The sequence below is a fragment of the Tenebrio molitor genome, chromosome 8, assembly GCF_963966145.1.
Source record: "Tenebrio molitor chromosome 8, icTenMoli1.1, whole genome shotgun sequence".
NCBI lineage: Eukaryota > Metazoa > Arthropoda > Insecta > Coleoptera > Tenebrionidae > Tenebrio > Tenebrio molitor.
Window position 1 is genome coordinate 3,312,855 of NC_091053.1, and position 20,301 is coordinate 3,333,155.

General features: G+C 36.5%; 1 protein-coding gene across 31 annotated transcripts in view; it reads left to right on the forward strand.

The window, feature by feature from the left end:
* The window catches only part of bru3 (bruno 3), a 379,483-nt gene that overhangs the window by 321,265 nt on the left and 37,917 nt on the right, over window positions 1–20,301 (forward strand). For 15 of the 31 annotated variants that reach the window (XM_069055413.1, XM_069055418.1, XM_069055409.1 and 12 more), the window contains one exon: window positions 13,521–13,569. Coding sequence is in view for 23 of the 31 variants with exons in the window: in XM_069055409.1 (XP_068911510.1) it covers window positions 13,521–13,569 (49 nt within the window). In the remaining 8 variants the exon portion in view is untranslated. Of the gene's footprint in view, window positions 1–6,236; window positions 6,773–13,520; window positions 13,570–14,199; window positions 14,582–20,301 lie in introns of those variants that run through there. The other 16 variants (XM_069055396.1, XM_069055399.1, XM_069055400.1 and 13 more) reach the window with 11 other exon arrangements.

The window sequence follows — 20,301 nt, forward strand, 5'->3', positions numbered from 1 at the left end:
CGTGCTCATAACGGCGGGGCAACTTTCCCCAAGTTGTGTACTCCTGAAAACGCAATCCTCCAGTTCCGGTCTTAATTATTTTCGATGGTCAGAACAATCGCAGAGGTATTTAGTTAAATTGGTCGGCGTATCCTCCGAAGATAAAACAGTGATCGTGCGGCTGCAATGACATCACGTATCGCGCAATCGCCACGGGACGTGCGGTCGTTCGGACAGGGTTCGTCGCCGTGCTGCGGTCGGGGGGCACGTTTCACTTTAATTCCGCCACCCGGCTAGGCCATCTATTTATCTCACTTATATGCGCCCCCAGGTACGCGCCACTGCATTAAAAATAAAGGTGCCGCACGGGAATAACCGTATAATGTTATATAAAAAGATATTTTATATATCACGTTTATATCCCGGTAGTTTTCATCTGCTCGTATGTGTGACCTTTTTCTTTTACTGTTGCATTTCGTATGTGGGATGCGTCCGATCGAGGTGTTTTCCTCTTCGGGATCAACGTTCCTACGAGCTCTTCAGACATTTAGGATATCGATGATCCTCCTTTATACGAGATCGAAAGGAGTGTACGCTCCAACGGCACGTGCCCTTCACCCAACACGCAAAAATTCTTTCGTTTCGCAACGGCACGTGATTGCAGTTTTTCTAAAAAAGCGACTACCTACCCATTTTCGACCCCCCCAACTGTAAAACACACCATTACCTATCAATGTACGTTAAGGTAACTGCGATTTACTGACGGGTGCTGTAAATATCTGGGCGAGTGCGGTAACACGCACGGTTAATTTTCTCTTTTTACAGTTACTTTAACCAAGCTAGTTGTCGCGCTGTAAAATACACCTACCGCACGCAAACATCGATTTTTTGTGCTTCGTATTTTGATGCATGTGAAAAAGCAGCCGTTTAATTTCACGACAAACAGAGAACTTCTAACAACGAAAGAAAACAATGTCGGAATTACAACTCGCTCCTCGTTCTATTTTGTCGAATTATTTGTGTTGTTCGCCAAGTTCGAACTTTCCACGAGCGTCACACAAAAGAAACGAACAAACAGAAGCACGCACCGTACACCATCTATTTCATAATGCATGAGTAAAAATTCCCGTGAAATACGTTCGGTTAATGGAACCCCCATGGCCCACGTATAGATCGACAGTTTCTCAATAAAAGAAAGCACGAATGCAGGGCGAAGCCGATGGTGAAATATGTACGTGCCCAGGTCTAAGTGCGTAATTCATATTTTCGGGAGTTCCGAGGGAACTCCCGGCCGGGGATTGGCTTATCTCGGACGCCCAGCTTCGTCGGCGGATCACGGACCACCTCCTGAAAAATAACGACCCTAATAATGCTATCAACGTTACTCGCTCCACATTACGAAAACGTAAGAAATTGTCGACTTAACGCAAAAATATACAGTAAGTGTGAAATATGGGCCGGATTAGCAGCGGCCGAATCGACTCCGAGGCACGGATATTTGTGTACGGACCGCGTTTGGAACAACATTCGTTAAGACCGGCAATATCTGCAAGTTTGCCGAAGCGCCATCCTGCCCGCCCGGAGGCCCTCAGAGCTTAATTGGTTTCATTTTGCGTTCAGCAGGTCTGCGAAGCGCGAAGGACGCGCGAAAGGAGACTGATTGACGGTGCGCGACTCGTCCGACGCCTTGATTAAATCCGATTCAAATAACGTAAAAAATCCTACAAACCCTCTCTACCTTCCCGAAAAGACTACATTTTCAACAGGTAATTGTGAACCAAGTACAATGTTCTAATACAAAATAGGAAGAAGTTGGTTCTAATGGAATTTTATACTTACATATTTTTATTTTGAACGAAATTCGAAAAAAAAACTACTTGACAAAAAATAAATCAAAATCATAAATTAAATTTCAACTCGACTGAGCAGAAAATGTATGTTGGAGCAAATCTGAACTCGAAACATTCTAATGTCGTAATCATTTTTATTATAAGATCTATCGGGCCTAAAATAAATATATATTTAGAGTAGGTATAGGCGACATTCTAATTCTGTTAACAGTGTAAAGTAATTTTTGTAGGTGACCAATTATTATCCGGAGTTACACAGGTTACATAGTAAGCTTTTTCCCAATTTCATATTGTCATATTCCGTGGAGGGGGAATAGGGAAAATGCACTACAAAAATTGAAAATATTTTCTAACGTTAAAATGTCAGACGTTTCTTGTGTCATTTTCTATGCTGGAAAAATGTTGCAAACAATTGAATTTCCATAGGTTGTCCTAAATATAAATTTATTTGAAGGCCCGTTATTTCGAATCACTTTTCGAAATGTCATACTAAATAAGGTGACAAGTACCGAGTGATCAAAAAGAAAAAGAAAAGAAATCAAGAGAGCTACTTCATCTTTTGTTTTATCGAAACGTTTGTCTTAGCTTGATCGTACGCATATTGCTACACGCAGTCGTTTTATTGGTTGCCTACTTCTCAAAAAATCTTATTATTAATTAAGTAATTAATTATTAATAATTAATGCTTTATATTCAATGGTAAAATCCATTTTACCACTTATTCTGGGATAATTATTGCTTACAATTAGGTACAGTAAACGTCTGTCGAAATGGAAAAGTTGTGTTCTAGGTTAACACAGTACATCGTTGACGTTTCTTTGAAATTTCCGCCAAAAATCTGCTTACCAGTGGCGTTGCGTTTGACAATAAAGCTGGTAAATTACTCATTCTTATGAATGTAAAATGTTGCTCTTGTTTATTTTATAAATTCTCTCCAGATAATAATAAAATGCACAATTATAATAAATTGTAAATAACGATTTCTTGAAATTGGCGATACAAAACGGAACATGATTCTTATACGTCAAAGCAACAACTTGTTTCATTTTTGTCAACCGAAATACGTTGTATGTCAAATAAAAAATACGATTACGGAAAAAGTTTTTGAGATGGAAGTGAAATAATAATTTGAAAAACAATTGAAATAACCAGAGTGGTGTTTCCATTCGGCAATGATGTTACACAATCTCCTGTAACATCGATTTTGAAACCTTGCCAACGAATTTCTTTGCGTTATCACACTAGCCACTTTTATGGTATTGACTAATCTGAATATTTTTGATCACCGTTCTGACATAAATTTGAAATTGTTTTTCACGTCGTTTTACAAGGTTGCCAAATCTGAATTTACAATTTTTATGTAAGACGACAGAATATGTGAAGATTAATTGTCTTTTACAATATAACTTTTTTTATATGAGCATAACATGTTTTTTTATTCAGATGATCTGTTAAGGTATTATTTCGTTAGGAACTAGAGGACGCTAGTGTGCTCACGTACCATTCATATCACCGATAATCCCTCATAAAAATCTCGTCCGGTCACCGAAGAAAAAAAAAATCAACACGTTGTCGTGGTCCTGGCCGTCGACCCTCGTCGAAAAACAAAATTTCCATTACCTTCTGGTACAGTTGTAGCGTAGCAGTTTCATTCATGAAATCGGTGAACGTATTTGAAACCGTAAATAACGAGTTAAGTTGAACTACTTATTAATTCAAACAGTTCCATAAATCGCATTTCTCGGCAGTAACACTTTTAAAGTTAAAATCTATTGACGAATGTTGAGTAGAGCAAGAGGAAAGTTCACGAAACTGGTAAATACATTTTCCCTGAAGCAGCTACCACTTCACTTTGCTTTTATGTAGATATCTACGGAGGCGTACATACTTGCCAATGTTGCCGCCAGATAAGTTTTAATCCTTTGAATTTTACGGATTTCAAGAACGTAAACAAAATTTTAATTTAGAGTTTCAGCTTCTGTACTCGCTGAGAAAATATAAACACAACAAACTTATATTGAATATAAATATCTAGGTTTTTTTTCGATTCAACCGGAGAAGCTTTTGATCGAGCTTTCTCCGGCGATAATTCTATTTGGATTAATTATTTCCACTTTCTGGACGGGGGAATTTAAATAAATAATCATTAACATCACGGGAGTCCTCGTAAAGTAAGTTATGATTGAAAATCGTAATCTTGTGTTGTAGACTTTAGCAAACTTTCTTGTGCTTCAATAAATATTTATTTTTAATAAACAATAATTTTCCTGGACTGCTTTTTTCGTATTACATAATCTTTTAAACAAAATCATGCGATTCGTAAACCATGAAATTGGATGTGGCAATGTCAACTCATGTTAGAAAATTCTGAGAAAAATAATAAATAAATTCTACATGTTTTAGATTTGAAGAAATGGGGGCTCAAAAAGTGCAGCTTTGATCTCATTTATTTTAAATATTAAAAAAGAATTTGACTATTTGTTTTTTACTAGCCAGTCGTATACCTAATAATTAATATGGCAACATGGCCTTGATTATTCTTTCTTAGTTCTATGGATAAAAAAAAATAAATAAATAAAACGATTATTGGGATAAATCGAATATGTACCGGGTGAGTGAAGTTTTACCGCCCGAGCGAAAACACCCACTTCTAATTAATGTAAAATTCTCAAAAAATTCAGAAATGATTGTGTAACACTGTAGAACAGTCTGTAAAAATTTCAAAATTTTTAATGAAACAGGTAAAGATTTTGTTTTAATTCAATAACCGCTACATTAATTTGCATAATTTTTCAATGAGAGTCAGTTCCACAAAAGAAGTTGACGTAGGTTGTTTATGGTACCTTTCAGGGACTTAAAAATTACTAGAAAAGTGGTCAACAGATGTTTCCCAACAATGAGATACATATTTATTTATGACACTGCAGTTGTAAATCTTGGTCATTTTTCGCTCTTAATGTTAAAATTGGAATAATTCAAAAACGAATAATTATCTTTTGATGCGAATTTCATAAATGTGTTCTTTGAATACATATTGTGAATTATGAGCGTGTCCGAAAAAAAATTTTTTTTTACTCAAAATCGATTTTTTTAATTTTATGAGTCTGAATTAAGTGATAAGGGAAAATTGATTACACACATTTGAAGTCTTATATCAAGGGAATGTGACCCTAAAGTTTCGTATTTTTTACTAATTTTTTAATAGGGTTAATCGTAAAACTTCACTCACCCGATATATATTTTTAAATGTTGCCACATTTACTGTAACAAAAAAATATATCTTCTACAAAAAAGAAGATTGATTTTTTTAAATATTTTTACCTGATATTTTAATGACTACTTAACAACGTACTGCTAAGCTGTTCCACGAATTTTGGGGCATCCAGCACCCTGTATAACACATTTTAAAAGTAGTAGTAATGCTTTATTTACCCGCGCTTTCAGATTCCTGCAAACAGCTTTATCTAAAAAAAATAAAATACAATTCCTAAAAACCATTTTAAAAGTAAATAATGTTGATATGATTTGTCGAAAGATAAGTATGCGCTTTGTTATGATTCATAAAAACATTACCAGCTGCACTACATTTATTTTTGTCATGGAATAATGGTTGCATAGATACATTTGAAATCTGATAAATTATGTAGTTTTCAAATAAAATTTTCATTATCACATTTATTGCATTTTAAATTTTATTCGGTACCTACATGCCCATATTTGAAAGTATCGGATGTTCATGTATCCTCAAAGTTGGCCTTGAAGAGTCGATTGTGAACGCACCACTCGTCAGTCTACAGAGCAAAAACACAAACAACGCAAAAAGTGAGGTTAGATTTAAACAACTGTTCCGTGATCTGTAATCTGTGGTCCGTTCACAACCGACTCTTCAACACCTACTTTGAGGATAAACTTAAATGAACACCCGATATTTATTATATGAATGAAGGAGGTGCAGGTCTGATTATGCAAGATCAATAAAAATTAAACAATTTTCTTCATCAAATTCATTTATTCTGATCTGCAGAAATACAGGTTAAAAAATGCTGGATCCAATATAGTGTAAAAAAAGTTCATCAATGATGCAGTAAATTATTATAAATGCAGACATAAAATAGCATTTTATATTTTTATTCCCTTGCTCATCATAATTTAGCGCATAAATTTTGTTTGGCCTTCATTTGTCGATGTTTATTTAAGGATAACACACATGATTAGTCGCGGTGCGTAGGCTGATCGATTTTCCCTAATGTCACAACGCATTCGACCATGATAAACGTGCAGGTACGTGTCGAGGTTTTATCCCTTTAAGAGTTTAGATCTTTGTAATCTCATGCGCAAACCTGTTCGGTCTAAGATACGTCGTGCAAATCCAGGTCTTTAGCGATTCCCAAGTGTTGGATCGTAGTTATTCGAAGGCTCAGCCAGATACCCCCGTATATGTTTCAACAACATCATTATCTCGAGGTGTAGCAGTCGGCCGTCCTTTGTGCTCTAGGTATCTGTGTGTTTACGTTCGGGCGATGTAACCGAACCCCACCGTATCGAATTCGCTTGGTCGGATGACGGAATCCTCCAGGTCGCTAAACACTCCATCTAACTGCACATCTCATTGCACGACAACGCGATCGATGTGGAAGCGTAATGGCCATAAGGAGTGCGTGCGAGAACCGCGTGCGATTGGCTGCGTTCCGTCGATACACCTCGCACACGCCGCTCCTCTGGGCACAGAACGCGGCCGAACCTCGAGGGGTGCGTACGTCTCTAGACTACCCTTGCTGCCAACCCTCGACGCGCGACTTGTCTGTGCCGTTGGTTCCATTCATCCCTTACTGAATCGCTGGTCGCGCCTACGATACTACGAGTCGAACGTGCGCCCCCAACGTATCCATATGGTGCAAGTACTCGAGGTGGTCAGGTCGAACCCCTTCGACTTGTCCAATTCTGTAAGTACCATATTGTTCGCGCACACCTGCTCCTCACTTTCGCTTTCGCGAACCACAATCATTTTGCACACGGCGGGGTCCGACGCGTTCTAATTTCCTCTTATCGCCCATTGATGTGTCATTGAACATGCAGCTGGCCCAGATAGACATTTTTTCTCTTGCGGTTTTCACGTCACTGTCATTTTATTTGATTTATTTGTACGCGGTCTCTCGAGTACGATTCAATCAAAATCAACAATAGTTAGAGTTGAGAGAGTAATAATTGTGTCCTGTTGAAACTAGAATTATTGTTTTAACTAAATGTGAAGGATATCAACAAGATGGAGGGCCAGGATGCTGTTCCCTCCTGAATTAAAAATTCCTAGAAATATGACACAAGTGATTTTTACTTTTGAAGAATAAGTACTGCAAAAAGTGTTGACAACTATTTCTTGCAAAAGATATAATTAATCTCTCGTTGAGTACTTATTTTTCAGCAGTTTAACTTGGATTTTCATCCATCCCAAGTCTCTCTGGCTTTGTTCAATAAAAACTACAACATTTTATTAAAACAATAAAAAGGGGTTACTTTGTTCTGGGAACTTTTCCAGGTGTTACTTTTATGTAAAGAATTCTCAACCCACTTTTTTCAGGAAATTCGAACAAATTTCTTGTACCTGGATGCATTTTGTACACCGCCAGAAAATCTCCAACGCATCTCATATATTGCTCCAAGACCTATTCCTTGTGTGGTTCATATATCATAGCCCGTTTGTGACACGTCTTACCGTCATTGCTTTTGTCGAGTGTTGAAGTGTGAATTTACATATAAATTTGAAACGTAACCTTGAACTAGCAAAATGCATCTTGGTAACATAATCGATTTCATGATCTAGTAAATTTAATGTGTTAATAGTGTTTAACGATCGAACTTTACACGACCTAATCTTTTTTATCTCTCTTATCGCATCTCTTGTTTGAACAGTTCTTGATTAGTTCATGTTTGGCCTTGTATCTGTCCGTTGGTACTACCTGGCGTAGGAAAAAAGTCAACGGCGCACTGATTATTTAGGGGAAATTTCATTCTCCCCAGGCGTTGGAAAAAGGTGCACACTTAACCAATATAAATGAAACTATATTTACTTTCCTGTGTAAATTCCATTTATGCCTTTCATTTCGACTATTTACGGAGGAGGGTTTGTGCGAGGGATTGGCCGAAAATTAATTAATTAATTTCAATTCGTTCACTACCCTTCTCTGCGTACATTATCAATATATGCTTTGTCATAAAACAGGCGTAATTTTGTTGTTTATTGAATCGAGGTGCTCTCTGTCATGTTATTAATTATTATTCCCGAACGTTACATTGATTTATTTTTAAATTTCGTTCTGTACCATCGACTTCGCAGTTATCATTTTCCCGATAATAATTATTGTCTTACTTCAGGCGTACATTATTAATAGCCAGTCAATTACAACACAAGTTCATTTGTATAATTAATTCTAGATTTCAATTTTTTACGAGTGAGAGAAAGAGCGCCGGTCCGAAATGAATGAGATACAGGAATTCCACCCTTATGTGAGAATAATCACTATTAATTCACGAAATTTCGTAACACAACTAAATAAATAAACACAAAATAACACGAGGCGATAGCGAGACACGCGTTGTTTCAGGACAAATCCAAGAAATCCTAATGAAAACGTGCACGTCACTACGTGATCGTTGATCAGAGGGTGACTCTCCCCTATTTGCCGGAGGTCTAGGGGCCTGTGGTGCAAAAACAATGAAACATTTTTACGGCCCTTTCTAGAAGGAGTGAAGGACTGTAAATGCGTTTGTTTTAATATAGAAACATTACCCATTAAGTTTGATGGTAAATTATACCAACCAACCATTTCAGAAAACAAATACATGATTCATATTTTTTAAATGATAAAAATTAATAATGAAACAAGAAGTAAATAAAGTGTAAGATATTACCTTCAAAATGGCGCATAGTAGTGTGCGAAATCGATGTTCGCGCACTACTATGCGGTCGGAGGCCATTTTGGAGCACTAGGGCGCGAAATCGACGTTCGCGCACTAGTGCGAATGCGTTTTGGTTGATTTTGAGCATTCTGAAAATAATAATAATAAACTCTGGTTTACAAAACGCTATTTCTCCAATTTGCATGATGAAAATTTCTAAAGAGTGAAAATAAATCGCTATTGACACTTTGGCAAGCGCATTGACAAGCGCCATCCTATTCACAAAGGGTATACGACAGATCAGACATAATGTTCGTTTCAAACTTCGATGCGAGAAGACGTACTCGTATTCGGCACATTCGCGCAAACGAAGCACTCGCTCCTTCGTCGCTCGTGCCTCAAATCATGCGCTCATGCGCGAAAAATGTCTTCTCGCACTCATTTCGTAGATAACTATTTCATTTCAAAAAACATTATACTTATACGTTTTGGACTTTTTTTACTTTATAGATTTTTATATTCCTCGGTCTACAGTGTACAATCATTGATTATTGATTAGAATGTTTACCTATATTGACGTCAAACTTGACTAATTTCAGTCAGTCAACAAGAATAATTTACTTATTATAGCTGATAATTACGGTGATTATTTAGCCAGATGATAGATTATTTTTTACTCGTGTTGACAGCTTTAGCTCGTAACAATAAAAGATGGTGGTAAAAAAATATTCTTACAGTTTCAAATTATCTATTAACATTATTATTCAATTTTTAGGAGAAGCCTCTTATATTAATAACAGTCAACAGTTTTTTAACGATAACAGTTTACCTCAATTAAAGTAAATGACACCAAAATTTGCTTCTGTTTTTGTACTAAATACTACAGTATGACCAACAAAAAAAAAAAAATAACGGACGGCTATGGAAAATCATATTTCTGAAAACCTATGCCGTAACTTAATAATGTGTCAATTGTGGCATTTTGTACAAAAATGATGCTCACTCGAGAACAGAAATTATTCATGACAGAATCCTATTTTTGAAATAGAAAGGAAAAAAGTGGTGATTGAGTTTACCATCCACAACTTCGTTGAAATTTGGTAAAACGTGGATTTAATATGTATGATTGAAACTACGCCCTACGTTTTCAAAAGTGTTGTTATCCATAGCCACCTCATATCATTTTTTTTGTTAATTATATTTTATTATGACGAGAGACGCTTGACAAATTTACGACCTGATAATAAAAAGTTGTGCTTTTTTTTGTGATTTCATTTTTATTTTTCCAGACAGATTTCTGGTGTCGTAGCAGTCCGTAATATGTATTGAGATTATTTTATTTAAAAAGTTGTCCACAGCAAACTACCTAATATTTTGCAGCTGTTCATTCATTACAAGTGAGGTTACAACGCTGTCAAAAAAAACCTGTAAAATCTCTGTCTGGTCGTGAACTTTTCCAGCGAGCCTCGTACATTATTTACGGAAACAATTTTTCTTGTTCTCAATAAATAACCGGGCCACGCAGATGAGAAGAAAACATTTGTTGCATCCGAAATTATGCGTCCACATCGCATCAATAAAAATTATGCAGATAAGTGCCATTATTACGTCCCACATATCAAGCCTCATTCAATAACAACCGCCGAAATTTTCCATATTTTCCGTTCCGTGTAAGGGAGAAATGATAAATGTGGAGACTCCATCCAGACGGCTGGGAACCACTCTTAAATTTTACTTAGACTCAGATAACCTGGATTTACCATGACATTTCGTAGGGTTTCGGAACTGTTATGGCCACATTCGACTTTTTGCTTTTTTCCTCTTGCAATCCCATCAACAAGGACAACATTTTGCGCCCCGGGTCAAAGTAAATATGTCAACATTTTGATGTGAAATACCAAAATAAACACTTTTCGTCAGAAATCACGTTTTACATTGCAATGTCCGATGTCACTTTCAGTAGATTTCGATGTAATTGCTTCGGCCCTATCCTTTTAGAAGAAATCGTTTTCATCTCCAAAACTGCTCTATACATTTCCTACCCTTTCAATAATATCTCAAGCAGTGGGTCAGCCGTTCCATTTGAAGACCTCTTTCCTAAATTTCCTCGACGGATACGAAACGATCAATAGAAAATATTACGACATAAGTCGAAAAATATAATGGTGAATATGGAAACCCCGTAATCTCTTTTTGACACTTTATTTGTCATCGCTTTGTTTTCTCTCCAAAAGGCGTTTTATTGATCGTTTATCAATTTTAACTGTCTCCGTCCATAAGTTATTGTTATTTATTTGTCAAGATGAGTAGCTGATCCAGCTGAAATAATGGCAATTTATGGATTCCTGGTTTTGGTTCTGCGCTCTATTTTATCATGTGGTTGAAACTACAATGGACCGATATTTGAATTATTTCAAATATTATTATTGTCATTGGTGAACGCACTTTGATCCAGACCGCGGTCTACCCAAGTTCGTTTAATTGCAAAATTAATCGAACCATGGTTGTTAATTTTTCAGTTATTTGTTTTCATCAATGATTTTGGAAAATGATGCAGCGACATTCTGGAAAATTTTCACCGTAGCACTACAAAAACAAGAACTTTGTGTGATTCTGTTGACTTTGTTATTTCAGAAACAGAACAATAGAGAAACCAACAAGCATAAATGTATTGTTGTAGCAAGTGCAATTATCTAATACATATATTAATGAACTTGCTTTGTGAACGTTTTACGTACAATTTTGAAAATGTATTAGTTTCCAATTAGAACTTTTGTCTTGCTTTTTTTTAATACGTTATAGTACCCTTTAGGGACTTAAGAATAACTAGAAAAGTGATCGACAGATGTTTCCCAACAATGAGATATTTATTTATTTTACACTGCAGTTGTAAATCTTGGTCATTTTTCGCTCTTAATGTTAAAATTGGAATAATTCAAAAACGAATAATTATCTTTTGATGCGAATTTCATAAATGAGCGTGTACGAAAAAACATTTTTTTTTTTTACTCAAAATCGATTTTTTTAATTTTATGACTGAATTAAGTGATAAGGGAAAAAAATAATAGGAAAATCTGATTCGTTAAATAAATCGTTCGAAACATGCATTTGCATAACAAAAGGTTTAAAGCAGTGCACACGTGCGGTATCACGGGTTTGTACTTGCTCGAATTTCCACACTATGACTGGCCACCTATTGACATTGGGCATTTTATTTCAATGGCGGCTTAATTAGAGTGGCGTCGATTCGCGACATGCGAATATAATTCATATCTCACATGTGCCAGTTGCAGAGAGAGAATCCTGCTCTAATTTAGTCTGATGACAGGAAATTAAAGTCGAGCTTCTGTCCATTATGGGAGGAATGTTGTTATCGCCTATCTCCATAGTTACAGCTGGCCCAAGCTTTGACACAACACATTCCAATGTACCATCATTGCAACGGTGGAGATTTCAAAAGCCATTATCGTGACACACTGTCAAACGCGCTGAATGTCCGGAGATCCGCCACGGATATGCAAAATGACCCGACGATGCTTATCGCGTCATAAATGCCAAAAGCTCACAAGAAAATCGACAACAGCGGTAATAAATTATTATTTTCGGGGTTATTGAGTTGTTTTCGGAAACATGCGGATATTGATAATGTGTCAGTACCTGTCGGTTATTTTAATGGTGTTTTTGATGGGCGCTTAACTGATATGATCACTTACGAGCTCAATCGCGGTTCGAGCAATAAATATCCATCGACAATTCTCCTGGGTTCGAGAGATTGACCGAAGAAGCGGTTTTCTCTTATTTAAAGAGCTTTTGTCATTTCGTAATTTATTGTGGTATTAACCCTACCAATTGAAACAGGACGATCAATAGTTAGTTTCAGCGGCAGGGGTGGACAATCACTTTCTAAACAATAAACCCAACCCTCGGGGAGTGCATTCATTTTCTAAGGCTACATTTTCACACAACGAAAAATTATTTGTTTTTCAATTCGTTACAAATTACATGTCCGAGGATCGAAAAAAGGCGAGGACAAAAGGCTCTTTTTGCAATACAATTATGTACTTATTATTAGACATTTATTCATCACTTTCGCTGTTGCTATCGATTATACTCGTATACTCGTACGAACGTTTATTTTCTTATTATGCACCAAATAAGCACCAGAAATAAACGATACAACACTTTCTCGGACAAATCAAATACATACTTTGCTTAAATTTAACTGTCAAATATTCATTTCTTTTCGGTCAGTTTACTAGGTTTTGTCGGTTTCGTTGTTAACTTAGGTACTAAACAGGCCAACAGATACCGCCACGATCAGCATCCGAAAAAGTGCGTCCGAAAAAGAGTTGCTTTTCGTCCGCCTGGGAGTATGTAACCCTTTTTCACCCTTTCTCATTAAGGGTGCCTAAAAATGTATTTCACGTGTGTTTGATTTGTGTACGCCAGTGCTCTGGAAGACAGGAAATGTCGGTTGGCTTGTTCCTCGTTAAAAATTCACTTACGCAAGGTCTATGTAATGATTTTTCCATTAGTTCACGACAGTAGACTAATGTTTATGAAATATTCATTACGTGATGCATCAGGCGAAAACAAAACTCAGATCTTAAACTTTACACAAAAAAATTCATTAATGAACAAATATTAGCAGAAAACTAATCTGGGTTGGTTTTAAAATAGAGTTAATTTGTTATGCAAATGCTACATTAAATATACACTTTCATTCATGGAAAAGGATTGATAAGTTCTTATGAAAATGTTTTTTTCTAAGAAAACTAACATAAAGAATTTTTCCAGATGAACCGCCCCATCCAAGTGAAACCAGCGGACAGTGAAAACCGCGGAGGTAAGTTCTTGTTTTCCTTTCATGATATGCATTATTCATTATTCAATTAGAACCTACCAGTTTAATGCTACCACTGCGCAGCATTAATTAACTTAAATGGATTCTCAAGACATTTTTCTTCTCAACGTTCATTTTACACGACGGACTATATACGTAATACACTGTATAGGTATTGCAGCTGAATTACATTATTTATTCTCAAGACTAGTGGATCGTTTTGAACGATCAAACAAACAATATGCTACAGTAAGGTTTCTGTCTTCCTGGACGACCTTTTTGGGCCTAGAACACATTTGTGCTTTTCGATAATTAAATTTAGTACCTGCGTTATAATAACCCAACGACGTTTAAGAATTCCTCCCCAACTTTGAAACAAACCTCAATCAATCAATGTTAAGTTGGAAGTTGGTGTTTTCGTGTCCTAAACTTTACGATTACCTTAATTACACAACTGTTACTGCTGTTGCAACAATCCATAATGGACGACAAATTAGTCATATCAACTTATCACTTGTCTAACACTCGCTGACGCTTTATCAGAATCATTCATTCACGTTGTGGAGCTCAAATTTTTATCGTCGCGTTCGATAAAGACAAATTAATCGCATCTATTGTATCTTTCTGGATGCTTCGATGAAGCACTCGGTACGTGCACATCCGTTTCGTTTTAATCTGGTCGTCTGGCTCGAAAAAGCCGAAATTAATTCCCGACTAAATTTTGGTATTCGCTTTGGAAATCCGGATGGTGTTCAGCTAAATTTTAAAATATTTGTTTAAGCACTAATGTAAACGGATTGGCTCGAATGAGTGCGCGAACAAGATTTGTTTTTCGTTTTCCGCACGTTTTTTCCTTTTTACTCTATTTTTCTCCGGCTTTATCGGATGCTGCCGGCACGTCGGAAGTTAGTGGCGTACACACTCGAGGAATTAACGTTGGAGTTATGAGAGATGAGCAAGCGTTAAGCGTACAATTTAAGATGAAAGGGATGCAAACGACAATCGCTGAATGCAGGTATTTACATAAATCAGTGAAGCTCTTGTGTTAAGTGTGTATGTGCACACGCTTCGCGTGGCATTGCTTGTGACATTCACTACGAAACGTCATTTCCACATTACTATTTGACAGAGAAAAGGGGTGACGCTTTCTTTAATGATGGAGCTTCGTCGAGCTTCTTCACAAATGATGCTCGATAATTTAGACAAGGATCATAGAAAATACATTTTAATTATAGATCGTCGAGGATGACGTAGCCGTCGCTTAAAATAACGCATATTTCAGAGACAATCATTAAAGTTGAAAAGCTCGATAACGTTCGTGCTGAGGAAAAATCAACAGGTTCTAGCGTGTGTATCCGAATAAAAAGCTAAAATAAACTTTGTCTTGTTTCTCGACACCACACACATCTAATTTGGGAAACATGTCGACAATAAAACGACTATTTCCGTAATTTTTTCATTGATCACGATTTAAAATAATTTTGCTTCGCAAATATACTAGTTATCATGGAAATAGTGAATATACCAGAACTCGCGGATCAAACATTAGAGTGCGTTTTCCGTGATGGTAAAAAACGTTTACAAAAATATTCAGGATGCAACAGCTTTTTAGTTATGATTTAATCAAATTGACCAATAGAGCTCGATCTAATTTTCCCTTTTATTAGAAAATTGAGTATACTTTGTCCACTCATAGATTGCTTGACATAAACGGTAATACCTGTTCACGTTGGGAAGAACAGCTGTGGTGCAAATGACTGACCTGTTACTATGACAACTCATATGAAAGTTAATGCCAAATGTGTGCGATTTGCACTACTAATGTTCAATCCAACCTGAACAGGTATTACTAAAAATTTTCACTCTACGCTACAACAAATAGATCCGGCGCGAAATTTAAAAAATGGAAAGAGCAAGTTTACACGTGATGTTTTATTATTATTCTGCATGTTTGCACTTAGGAAAGACGAAAGAAAACTTCAGTATAGTGGGAGTAATATACACTGCGTTTTTTATTTCGCTGAACATACAATGTAAAATGGCTGTGTTCAGGTCTAAAATGGACAAGTCAATTCATTTGAAATAGGCAACCAAACTTACAGATCCATGAATCCTATGTTCAGTAAAATAAAAAGCTCACGGTATTAGATTTTATTAATACAGAGTATTTCATGAGTGATAATGTGCCGGACGGAATTAAAAATGCAACCCACAATACACTTTCGAATTTCCGAAAAAAGCTGGCTACTGAAATTAAAATATCCAGTTTTTTTCGGAAATAGCTAAACACAAACAAGAAATTATTTAATATTTAATGCATAAAAAATTACCTCTGTATCATTTTCGATGTTTGTAATGTCACTTTTAACGCGTTCATTATGCTAAATTCTTGAGGTACGCACTCACTTCACATCAAGAAAAAATCGCAACGGAACAGGTCAAAACACCAACACGATCAAAACTAATAACTTTTAAAACCAGAGAAACGCAAAACAAAGCTCTAAAGATGAAAAATCGCAAATCTAAATGCTTAAACCAGTTGACAGCACTGACAATTTCCAGTTTGAAATGTCATATAATTTATTTTTCACGTGGGTTTCATAACAACCAATGAGAATCAGTGGCGCGAATGTTTCAAAATATTACCAACACAATCTGGAATCTATGATACTTTGTTCATATTTTAATATTGTGGTTTGGGGATTTTGTTATCTAAGGAAATTTAAAAACCGGCATTCTATTCAATTATTTTCAATATTTATCTGGTCGACTTGTCGGAACAGACGTCAAAAGTGACAGCTATTTTTCAAGTAACCAAAACTGGGATAATTTCGCCAAAGGCAGGCGAAAAAATGTATCGAGTCTTCACCAGGGAATGCAAGAAGTTTCTTCTTCCGGCAATTAATGAAATATGGTTTGTTATGACTGAAAATTTCCAGAGCAATTGTAACCTAGAGGGGTATGGGAAATTGACGGGAGGGGTACGATTAATTGAATCTTTGTTGATGCAAGGTAAAATGGCGACGTAGCGTCAACTGAGTAATATTACTACCTTAAAAATCTTAGTAAAAAGTGAAATATGCAGGGCCTGTGAAGTGAATCGGAATCACAAGAAATTTGTCCTGACTCCTGTGCATCCACTGTGCATCTGCAACGTATTAACGCAGCTACACGAGCGGGACGCGTCATCGTCGAAATGAAAGAAAAGACTTTTAGGAACATTCTTGACATTGCAAAAAGCTGGAGTACAGGTTGGTTTTGAACAACAAATCAAGCACAGTGGCAGTTCTGAAAGACAGAAGACAAAACTGGATTGAACTAACCTATGTATTTTAGCATCATTATTAGTAAAAATTTAAGATCAAATTTTATAACTTAAACGATGTAGAATGCAACAAATGAACTAAGAAACATGCAAAATAAAAAGAATAATTTATAACAAATGTTCCAAATTACCACCTTTCATCTGAAGGAATAGGCGAGCTCGTTTTATTAAATTTTCCCCTGCCAGTCATATTAAGAATAACAGTAGCCAGTGCTTCGTGAATTCGGTCATTCAGTTCTTCTAAAGTATTGATACTATTGATAAGTTCGCGGTAAATATAGTTCTTCAAATGCTTCTACCGTCGTCATCAAAGGACTGAAGAAGAGCATCTTCAGTAGGTATCTGGCGTTCTAGCTTCTCGCTGTTCACAGTTGCGCAAGCATTTACTGAAATTCCATATCATTCTTACTAGAATTCAAACTGTCGGTTAAATTTACCTGAAATTCAAATTAACAGCGTCCTTCTGATTGGTCAACTTTAATTATTCTTTACAAAAGATCAATTATACCCTGTACTTTTTTTTAAACGCTATGGCTTTCAGTTATCACAAAGGAAAACGCACTCTAAGTTTGATCCGCGAGTTCTGGGACACCTGTATTTTGATGAAACTTGGTACACTAATTAGGTGTTAACTAAAGATAAAATGATGTTAATTTGAAAGAAATACCTGAAGAAAATACCCGTATCTTTTAGATTATTCTCTTCCGAAAATGCATTTCTTTTTATTCTTGACGATCAATTATCATCAATTCCTTCAGTAAATCGCAGCATTTAAAGTGTATTAGAGACCGCATTATCGAAATGCGAGAAACAGGTCATCGCTCATCGTGTGGAACAAAATGTGGCCACTGTGTTACGGTGTTGTCGTGCCCGGTTTGAAGACCAATGTTACTGAAACTTCCACCGTTTTATCTTAGTTATGGCCCAATTATTGTACAAAGTTTCATCAAAATATGCTATTTCTGGATGTTGCATTTTCCATGATATATTTTAATTCTTTCATTCACTGTTTTTTGTCTCTAATGTAATTTATTCACGCGGTTCTTTTCGTAAACCGAATTTCAAAAAACACAATGAAATTCTGGAAAGCCCTTCAAACGTGAGTGTAAAATTTTCGCCGTGGGGAAAAGTGCATTGTGTGTGTTAATCGAAACAAAGGGGGTGCACTACCCTTGTGTCGGTTCATAATTAATCACTTCCAACTCGGCCGACACGTCGAATTTGACGAAGTTTAGTTGGACGAAATGGATGGTTTGATTAAAATTTGGACGTCGGGAAGGTTAGAAAACGCTTCCTGAACAATAGGTACCTATAATTAGTTTTAATCGAGAAATAGTTTCTTTTTTATGAGACATTTCGAGTGATTTGATTGTCACATTACATCAATTATTTCCCTCCGTCGAGAGAGCTTAATTGAGCGTGCCTTATAGGGTGTCTGTATGTATGTATCTTTGATTTCCTATGGTAATTGTTTTCCTTTAGCGAACCATTCGCAACTAGCTACTCTTTGTTCTCGGTAAACAATATTTCTTCTTCATTTATTCGATTTAAACGAGCGACCGATATTCTGGGTCAACTTTGAACGTACAACCCCAGCATCTCGACAAACTCGTGGAATCAATTATGAGCATATTTTTCTTCCCGAGTTGAGCCCCGTAAAAAAAGAATATTATCAAAGCAAGGATCGATCAAGCATCAACATCGAGATTCTGGATTGAATAACCAATTAGTTTTTGTTATTGTAAGCCGAGCCCGGAGGTAAAGAGTAAATCAATAAATTTTGGTTACAATGTAAATGATTTTGATTAAACTCTGCGCACAGTTCAATCCCCTCGTCGCCACGTCCCTCTTCATTCGGCGCACTCTAATTTTATCGAAATAAAAGTCCCTCATCAAAAACAGTAAAACGAGATTATCTCAAGCCTTTCAAAGATGTAATTAAATTATGCGAGGAAATAGCTGTCTCCGATTTTACGAAGAGATAGGATTAATTATTTGTTTCGATCTCAGGAACGGCATTATTTAGACCGGAATTGTGTCGCTCAAAACACTTCTTTGCATCACAATCATCATTTTTCATCGAGATAACACCGTCTCCGGTTGCAAGGGTTTATTTGCTTTTCGACTTCTGATTTGCTCGGCTGCTTAATTTTGCGAAAAAGGGGTGCCGAGAATATCCCTCGCATCTTAAAATTTCTGATTTTTCTTCTTCACTACAAAAATACTAGAAAAGTGTGTCGGTCGGGAAGATCTAAAACCATTTATATTTAGTGATTAAGCGGATTTTGGAATTTGACGTTGGATTTTGCGTTGTGACCCTCGTCTCGGCACCTCATGCAATATGAATTCCATCCGACTATCGATTTGTCGCAGAGAACCCTTAAATGTTTGACGATAATCGAATTCGGGATCCCATAATTAAGCATTCAAGAAAGACGTAATAGAAAGCTCACAGCGCGGAAAGCAGATAAGGTGGATGCGAAGTTAAAAGAAAAGAGTACTTTTATAGCCCAGTCAGGAGACATCGGTTATCAATTTAAAGGAGTGGAAGACATAGAAAGTTCATAAACCAGAACTGCTGAAGACAAAGAGAAACATCAGTCAGCAACAGTCGCCCAAGAACGTAAAGTTCAAGTAAATGCGGCAATTCACTGTAAGAAATGAACTCGATTCGAGATATTCAATTCCTCTTAAGCAGACGAATTTTAGGGTCGGCATTTCGATCCGGTCCTAATAGCCGGCCGCGCGTCCTCCAGTTACCAAATATTTATTGTAGTCGCGATGACCGCCAACTTTAACCGTATACATTTTTCATCAGAGCCACTAACATCCCACCGAACAGTCAGACTTGTAAATGTTTAATGTATTCCCCAGAAAGGGGGAGTAAGTTTGGGCCGCATCTGTGGATGCAATTTACATCAAAGGGGATAATTAAACCTCATTTAAAATGTTATCAAAAATTATACGTCTGGTTGCAGCGCATCAGTTCAATTTTATTATCGACGTTTGTTACGGCCACGTGACGCTTTGAAGATTGTCATTAACTTAATTTTCTCTCGTTTCCAAAGCTTTTAATTAAGTAATTGCTATTTCGTATCTCCCTAAAACATCGAGCGCAGGATTGTCGGCTGGCAAGCTTAGCTTTTCCTTAAAACTCCACCGTCTTCCGAATATTCCCGACAATAAAAATGAGACACAACAATCAATTTACAAAGCCTTACATTCTTCGCTCCCAAATCTTGCTTTCATCCTTCGGTGAACTAAAGCATCTTCGGTAGTTACTTTACGACCCGGCTTTTAAACGTTGTCAGCAACATCACTAGTCTGAACACAAACAAATGTTTATTGTATAAACATTGGCATAGAATTTCTCAAACGTTTCGCTCGAGTCTTGAAATTTGCGTTGAATA